The following is a 9,058-nucleotide window of genomic DNA, read 5'->3' as shown; positions in this document are numbered from 1 at the left end:
GTTTTAAATGCATATCAATTTGTTATCAGTAAATAATATCCGTACATCAACTAATTAAGCTAAAAGTGAAAAGAAGCCCCATCTCCGCAAATAAATAACCTTTTCTTTTTTTTGCACAAAATCCCAAAATTGAGACTTTTAAATGCTACAAGCCTCTCATGAATGGAGATTTATCCCATGTTGGTTCACATATCTTACATGATTTTGCAAAGACTTGATAGCTCACTTGAGCTTCTGCTTGCTTTCTCCTGCATTTAACTTATATTTTACCTTATTCTCTGTATATCTACAACCTTGATTGTAGTTTGAACTTGGGGCCATTCACCCATATGCTTCCATAGTAATTACCTACAAGTGATACCAATTTTAAACAAGACAAAGCTACTATTGTCTACCAGGAAATGAAAGAAGAGAGGAAAGAAAAATAAAACAACAAAAAGAGAAAAGGGAGGGGGTGGGGGGCTTGGAAAAGCTGATGTGGGAAAGCATGTTTAAAGTCTAGGGGGCATATCTAAACTAGTAGCTCAAGTCTTCCCAAATGACTACGGTGCTGTTTTCCTCCGTTGCTTTCCTTGTAAGCAAAATTAATAAAAGAGAACTAACACAAGGGTTGGAATCCTCATCCCTCCAAAGTCCAAGGCATTTACAAATGCCACAACACCCCCTTATTTGGTCTGCCTAATTCTGCACGAAGGCAGGAGGAATTTTCACAGGTAGCCAGCCATCTGTTTGGCCGCCCCTCTGAAGTTATCAATGCACCCAAATACAACAACAGCTACGGAAGAAAAGTCCCTTTTCTTTATTTTTTTAATTCACTCCTCCCCCTTCCTCCCCTTTCTCCAACACAACCCTATCCCTGTCTTGGCTTTTATTATCTCTACCTTTTTCTAAAGGTAGGCACCGCCTGTGATTGATTTGAAAAGGCCAACTCCCCAAGAAAACCACCACATGAACTGTATGTTTTTTTTGGCAGCCTATAAACCCAACCCTTCTTTATAGGATCCTTAAGCCTCGTTCATTCCCTTGGGGACCTGCCCATAAAGTTGACTTTGTGACAAGAAAGAGTACAGAGGGATGAGATGCAGGGCCCATGTTTTGACCATTCAACACTAAACAATAACATATTCTACATGCCTTCCTTAAGAAAAGAATATTCTACATGCCATTTAAAAATTCATAAAAAGGCCAGTTATCAGTTATAAATAAGTTTGTAAAACTTCAAAAGGCTTTCTTTCCACATTCAAGTGCATTTTGAAGTAGTAAATAGTAACATAGTAATAGTAGTTATATGGTTTAAGTTAGGAAAGACTAGCAGAAGAAATCGTGTGCTCAGAGATTCTATAGCCGCTTTCTTGTGATCATAGCTCTGGCCTCGGCTGCCCAAATCCCTCTCTACCTTTCTCTTTCTCTCCCTTACTTACATCTCTCTCTCTCTCTCTCTCTCTCTCTCTCTCTCTCTCTCTCTATCTCTATCGTGTGTGTTTCCTGTGGACACTCAAAAGCTCTGGCCAAGTTTAATAATTAGAATTATTTCAAGAAGGTGATGATATACTGGTATTCCTTCTCTTCTTTATTCTTTGTTTTCTCAGGAGTATATGACCAGAAGCTCAGAGGAAGTTGTCATCTCTCTTGTGTCTCTTAGTCATCTCTCTCTCTCTCTCTCATCTCTGCCTACCTTCTCTCTTTCTTCAGCCATTAACTCCTCTTAATGATGGCTTCCTCTCGTGATCCGTGGCCTCCCACACCGAGTGTTTGCGTTAATCCTAGACAGTCCCAACGACATTTAGGGGACCCCGTGTAACGGAGCGACGCAAAGGGGAGAGCTTTGGAGAGTGGACGCAGTGAAGACTGGGAGAGAAGTAGAAAGGCAGGGCTTCGGAAGGGTTTTAGAGGAGGCCAAGATGGGATTTTGGGAGAAGATAGACTATTAGATGACTTCCAGGCCCAGCGACCAGTGTGAGTCTCCTTTCTATTTGAGAAGACGCGTGATATAAAACAGAAAGAACGGTCCTCCTGTTTTTCCTCCTTCCTCTTAGTTACTCTACCATACAAGAAATATTTATAGTTGCTGAAAAGAATTAAACCATTTGAAGAAAGGAAGAGGAGGAGAAAGAGAGATGGGGAACTGCGGAAGGAATGGAGCTGTGAGGCAGTACATCAGATCCAAGGTGCCTCGCTTGAGATGGACCCCTGACCTTCACCACTGCTTTGTTCATGCCATAGAGAAGCTTGGAGGACAGGAAAGTTGGTACCTTTTCCATTCCAACTATTATGCTTTACTTTTTTCCCTTCTGTTTTTCTTCTCCCTTTGTTACTCGTTACAGTTTTACTTTTGTTTTGTAATATTATTTCTTGTTGCTGCTATTGTAGAGGCTACACCTAAGCTTGTCCTTCAGATGATGGATGTTAGAGGACTCACCATATCCCATGTTAAAAGCCATCTCCAGGTATGTTTGTTTTAATGCTTGGTCCAGATTCATGGTTATATTTTTGTCTCTCTTGTTCTTTTGTTTTTCTGGTGAAAGTTTGGCTGACAAAGGGATGATATTGTTTTAAACAGATGTACAGAGGCATGAGAAATGACATGGGCAGGCAAGGTAAGGTTTTTCCATCAAATTAAAATGAAATCCATGTCCTTGTTATTTTCTCCATTTCCAATGTTTAAGTTTATTTATATTATGGTAAGAAAGCTCTCTATCTCAATTACCATCTAGTTGATGTAGCATCATCTTTTGTCATTTGAAAAGCCTTATTCGTAGAGATTACTTTTATTTTTATTTTTATTTCTATTTCTAAAAGTTGTGGCTAATTATTTTCTCTTTGTCACTCCTTCATGTGATTTATCTAGTTAATGATACCTACCCATTAAGTTGATGCAGCATCATTTTTTAATTTCTTTCCCCCATATGGATAAGCTTACATAGTAGAGCTAGTTTTAATTTTTTATTTATACTCTCTTTCCATTAAGACTGCTGCTTAGCTAAAAAGAGTACAGAATAAGAGGCCATACTTTTTGTTGAGCTGCACCATTTACCGTAAATCATCTCCAACCACAAAATGGCATCTTTATTTATTTATTCGCTTTTGGTTGCCCTTCAGAATGCATGAACTATGTGAGCTATCAATAGAATAGCAAAAAGAAAAGGAGTGAAGTTCGAAAACTAATGATCTTTTTACATGGTTTGCCTGCCATCCTTCTTAAGTAACTCCCATCTTTTTTCTTCTTTTGCTTCCTTTCTGTCACTTTTTCCTAATAAATTTAATTTTTTAAAGACAAATTAAGCACTCTTCCAAACCTCACAAATGCTCAAAAATTTCTTCTCTCTAACTCCACAAGTTTGTTTTTTATGATTTCATAGTACAGTTGAGTCTCAGAAAAAAGCCTTGCTTCATGTCTCAATCTTCTTGTTTATCATCAGAGTTGCAAGCAAGACAGCACTCATGTGAAACCAATGATGGTGGTGCTGATGAGCAAGATGATTATGACTCCTGCCCTTCTTCAAAGCCCACCAAGGAGTTCCAGTCCCAGTTAACGTACTCCCCACTCCCTCCTCTGAAAAGATTGGCTAGCTAGCTAGCTTTGTCCACTTCAAATAGTATCCCTCACATAAGGAACATATAAAGATGACACCCATCTGCTCTTCTCCCTCACTTTTTCCTCACCTTTTGCTTACCTCTCCCCACACCTTTTGCTTATTTTATTGACAGGGCTCGAATGGAGACACAAGCCAATTCCAAAAGCTTGCAATGCAGCAAAGGAATGGGAGAGAGAGTCACCTCCCCGTATTGCTTTGATGTTTACATGCAAGCCATGGCTGTGGGGAGGGGAATAAAGGAGGAGGGCTTCAGGTGGCAGAAAGATGCTCTGCACACTGGCTTATTGGCAGATCATCACCCTTCCAAGCTCAAAGTGTCAGGACATATGGTGGAAGAATCTGGCACTCTAAAGGTACAGCAAAAAGGGATAAAAGAAACCACACCTTCTCCTTGTTCTTCTCCTCCATTACAACTTTTCTCTCTCCCTCTTGAGTGTCCTCATCTCCTTTTCGGTGCCTTGTGTTAAGTCCTCTAATCTCCTCTTTGACCAACTTCTTGTTAAGGTTGGATTAGGTTTGATATTGAAATATTGCATGGAGCTTGGCCTTCCTTGTTTAAGGGCATGCCTCATGCACGTGAATTTAATAGTCCACCTATACTATATCAGAATAGAGAGGAATTTTTTTTCAATATTTATGTTTTTTGTTTTCATGACTAGGATATTCCTTATTTCATCCTTATTTTATTAATTTGAATGCTTGACCAGCTTCTTGCACTGCATTATACTCTTTCCCCATGCATTCTCATGTATCTCTCTGGATCAATGAGATACAGCCACATAGCCGCAGAGGGATAAAGAATAGAGCTATACTAGTATATTTGGGCCGCTATATTCAGATCTGCGATCTATAGTCAGAAGATTTGGAATTATACTAACTTTTTGAATTGTTTTTTAAGATGATTAATGGATGATCAACTAATACCTTCTTGACAGTTAGGGATGCTGCCACTAAAATAATGGGTCAAACTGTATATAATGGAATAATTATAAGATGAAATTGCTTATGATTCCATTTGCTTGGCATCATGAATTAATGAGTTCAAAATTATGTCCAGTTGCTTATAATAATCATCTTTCACATTTACTTACTGTTGTAATCCTCACTAAAGTTTAAATCTTTGCTGTCATATTTTTCATTGCCAACCAAAAGAAAAACTTTTGGTACTAACTCATTGTTGATGAATTTAATTTGAATGACTAATAGTTCAACTTTTGGCTAAAGAATTTATACTAGGAGTTTATTAATGAGAAACTTTTGAGATCAGGCACTGATAACATCGCAATGCTTACTTTATCCGCATGGTTGCAAGAGCTAAATAATGTTCTACTAAAATGTGACATCAAACTCATCTTCTCTCTTTACTGATCACAGACCAGCATACCAAGCGATAAGAATCTTATCTCCGCAAAGAAGCTCAAGTCTGACAGGAGCTATGAGAATGAATGTCAATCCTATAGTTCCCTACCATTTAACGAGCTTTCGGAGGAGAGAGAGGAGGTCAATGATTGGTCACTATCACTATCCTTGTCATTGCACCCAAAACAAAGGAGTAATAAGCCCTCAGCAAGTGAAAGCAGTGGAGTGATCTCTTCATCTTCGAGGAGAAACTTCGGTGACTGTTCAGGTTACTCTGGAAGTCCCAGAATCAATTTGGATCTCTCCATGTCTATCTGTGGTTCTTAGCTTAAACCTTTTCCCTTTTCTTTCTTTTTGTTCTTTTTTCTGGTGGTGGGTTGGAGGGAATCGAGTCATAGCCATTGTTTCTTTTTTGCTGCCATTGGCATCTTATCATCTTACACCTCCACGACACTTCCTATGTACTTAGTATAATGGATACATTAGCAGGACCTGCTAGTGTAGTCTTCAAAAGTAGAATACTTTCCGGACTCATTTGGTTTGCAAGAAAAAGTTTTTCTCACTAGAATGGTTTTTCTGAGAGGTTGATTTTGAAAAATATGATATCTAAAAAAATAGTTTTGATATATTTGCTTAATCATTAAAAGTGGCACATTTTAGAGTGGCTTATTGAGCATCTACTTTCTTAAGAAAGCTGTATGAAATCCTATTATATCTTTAAAAAAGAGAAAGACCTTACCTATGGATTTTGATGGCTTAAGGGTATTTTTAAAAAAGATGGGAAAGTAGATTTCTCATATCTCTATAGATTTTTCTTTTTCATAAAATATGAAAATCTTATTCCTATGGAAATATTACTTTCTTATCTCTTTTATGAAAACTCAAACCAAATAAAGGGCATTTTTTTTCTTTTTCCATTAACCACTTTTTCTTCTTGTTTTCCTGCGAACCAAATGACTGCTTACCACTTGTTAGTATTGGTAAATTCTAGAGAATACATTATTATAACTTCTGAGAGGCGCTACATAAATGGCATGTTGGCAATATGAAAAGGCTCCATTCGGTTGTTATACTCAACAAGGAGTTCTTCTCTTCGAGATAAAATAATCCTTAGAACATTGCTTGACCACAATATTTGATATTTGGTGCAGCTTCCTTTCCAGTTTGAGAGTTTTTACTTCGGTTTACGTTGAACCATACAATATGGAAACTTGTTCGGGAACAACCTAATTTCTTGACCACCAAAAGAGTCCGTCTTGTCACACTTTTGGGCTACCTACTTCCTGGCCCCATCCGTTGAAAAAGGTGCCCGAGTGTTTGGGAATTCAGATATAGATCACCTTCTCCTTGAATTTTACCATAAATAATTGGTTCCGAAGGAGCATTTTGATTTTTAATCTTTTTACAAAAGACTAAATGTAAAATGGTTCAGTGACCGAGGTTTCCTTTAAAGCGTTGTACTACTCACGTTAGAGTTATATAAAATGAGTAGCCGCTTTTAACAAAAAAAAAAAGAGTACTGTACGGACAGATCAGATGATCCGCATTAGGAGCATCTGTTTCCGCATTAGGAGCATCTGTTTTTAAAAAAGGATTAATGGAGGCCATGGATAAATAAGAAATAAAGTGTTGGGAAGTATCAAAATATTGTATCTCTATGTTTATGTGACATGATTGTGATTATCTATACACGATAAAATGTAGCCAACGAATCATCTGTGTCAAAATTGAAGTTGCTATATTGTAATCCATGAATAATACATTGAACAATTGGCATGACTTGATTTCTCCAGAAGAGAACTGTTAGAATCGGTTCGACTAGACTAGGTTTTTCTAGGTCCTGAACTAAAATTGGTTGATGGATAGTCAACTTCACCTAGAGTAAAGTCGGCAGATGGTTTACCAACTTTAACCAATGAGAAACCCACAAATAGATTGCCAACTTTAATTTGAAATTCGCAAACAAAATTAAGACATCCCTTATTTCAAAACAAAATAGGAGAACCCTCCTATTCCAGGTGAAGCGGTAGCAAAACGCACCGCCACCTATTTTGTGGCGCCCACCCGACCTTGTGGTGTCCACTTGAGGATTTTGGTGCTTACCACGAATTGCAATGCCCCCTTAAGATTTGTCGCTGGTTGCTAAAGAGGCCACTATCCTCCCTAGTCAACCTTTCCCCTACCTACTATACGCCACTATCCTCCCTAGTCAACCTTTCCCCTACCTACTATACGCCACTATCCTCCCTAGTCAACCTTTCCCCTACCTACTATACTAGGGAGGGTGTTGCCTCCCTTTAAATCGCCTTCCAGGAGGTCCACCATCTTCCCTCACCCCCTCATTGACTATTTAAAAAGACCAATCCCTAGTCCATCCACATCCTTTCTCCTCCTCTCGTTTATTGTATTTCACTCTACGAGATCTCCTTCTCGCCTTGCAACCAAGATTGCCACTTCTTTAAAGCCTACCACTCACCTCTTACTCTTTTTCTAAAGCCTACCACCCACCTCTGGCTCCTACTTCTCTTAAGCCTATCACCGACCTCTCACTCACCATCTCAACCCAAACCCTTAATAGTAAGTTTTCTTCCTTTCTTTTTTCTTCCCTCCTCTCTCTCTCACTCTCATTCAATTTCACCACCCAAAACACATCCTCCAATCCCTAACTTTCCCTTTTTTTGACGGCATGGTCGTATTGCAGATGACAGCCGATAGCCCGATGCCTCTCACCCTTCCCTTCTTTTCCTTCCCCCTTCTGCCTCTGCCAAGCCATAGGGGCAATGGCTAGATTGGCCCCCTTTATTTCTCTCTAGTTATCTCTCTTCTTCTCACTCTTTCTCTCTCTCTCTCTCTCTCTCTCTCTCTCTCTTTCTCCCTCCCTATCTACTTTTCTCTCTCCTTCATGGGTGATTGTAAATCTTGAGTCCTTCACCTATTTGCTATCATACCATAAATTACGAATAAGGTGTCCCAACCCCACCATGACCGGAGATTATGGGTACCCTTAAGGACTAGTTGGCAAATCTACAGCAACAACCCCAGATCTAAAAGGCTCTTAGGTCAAGAAGCCCTAGATAGACCCCGCAAAACTAGAAATATCCAAGATTTTAAAATAATATTTGCTTTAGAGGGAGATCTATTTTTTAGTATATTCTGTCTAGATCATGCATAATCTAGTTAATTTTTTTTTAATATTTTATGAATTAATTGGTGAGTATGTCGACACTAGTGTTTTTATTATGCATATGAATTGATTTATAAATTCTATATTGCTGCCAATATCTTTTTTATGTGATTTCATAAGTAATTTCTGTTAGAAGTATGCCCTAGAAGCCAATCTGGCTGACACATTGTTAATTCTAGGGACATAATTTTGTACTTGACTATTTATTATTGAATAAATAAAAGGCATCTTTTCATTCATATTATTTATGTGTCTATGAATCGTCCAAGAAATTAATAAGATGATGATGCATATTCTCAAGAGTTGAGAATTTGAGCAATGTATCATTGGTGATTAATTTCTAAATGCTCCTGATCAATGGATCATCACGAGGACGGTGATCGATACGATCAGTGCACAGATCACTTTCCTTCTGGATGGACGAGACTTGAGTCCACAGTGTAGGGACACTGAAGTGATAGTGCAGGTGCTTGTTAGAGAACAAGGGTACTGAGCGTGACCAAGACAAGAAGTCACTTGGATGTCTATCCACTCGTCAGTGACTTGCTTGATGTTGCAGTAGTGTGACTGGTCCTTTGACCTGCGGTGCTTCGGCTACTCACAGTGAGGTTATTGTAGTTTGACTGCACACATACATGGTCTCTAGCCATATGGATCCATGCAGTGTAGATTGGCTGCAGTAGGTTTACTGTAGGAGTAGGGTATGCACCTATAAGGAATCTATCGACCTTGATAGAAGAGGAGTGATCCTATGTGATTTGTTAGACTGAGTTCTAAGACCTTGCCCAGGGCAGTAATATAAAGTGGAGAAAGAGTTTTCCACTATCGAACTCGAGTCGAATAAATTTTGACATATGACAGACGATGGGGTTTGACGAGTTGTCCATGACCTCCGTCCTGTAGGGATCCACGATAGCAG

General features: G+C 38.8%; 1 protein-coding gene across 1 annotated transcript; it reads left to right on the top strand.

Moving 5' to 3' along the window:
- Positions 1–1,827: 1,827 nt before the first annotated feature.
- LOC103721288 (myb family transcription factor MOF1-like) lies at positions 1,828–5,487 on the top strand. Its single transcript, XM_088723264.2, has 7 exons — positions 1,828–1,956; positions 2,094–2,244; positions 2,371–2,447; positions 2,561–2,597; positions 3,420–3,534; positions 3,709–3,949; positions 4,971–5,487. Exons 2-7 carry the CDS (start codon positions 2,118–2,120, stop codon positions 5,280–5,282), a joined length of 909 nt encoding a protein of 302 aa, XP_088579390.2. The 5' UTR covers positions 1,828–1,956; positions 2,094–2,117; the 3' UTR covers positions 5,283–5,487.
- The last annotated feature ends 3,571 nt before the right edge of the window (positions 5,488–9,058 follow it).

This window comes from Phoenix dactylifera, chromosome 6 (genome assembly GCF_051530095.1).
Source record: "Phoenix dactylifera cultivar Ajwa chromosome 6, Ajwa_hap1_PhDact_Kaust_v1.1, whole genome shotgun sequence".
In the NCBI taxonomy this organism is placed as follows: Eukaryota; Viridiplantae; Streptophyta; class Magnoliopsida; order Arecales; family Arecaceae; genus Phoenix; species Phoenix dactylifera.
Note: the sequence above shows the minus strand (reverse complement) of the source record. Positions and strands in the feature narration are given on the sequence as shown.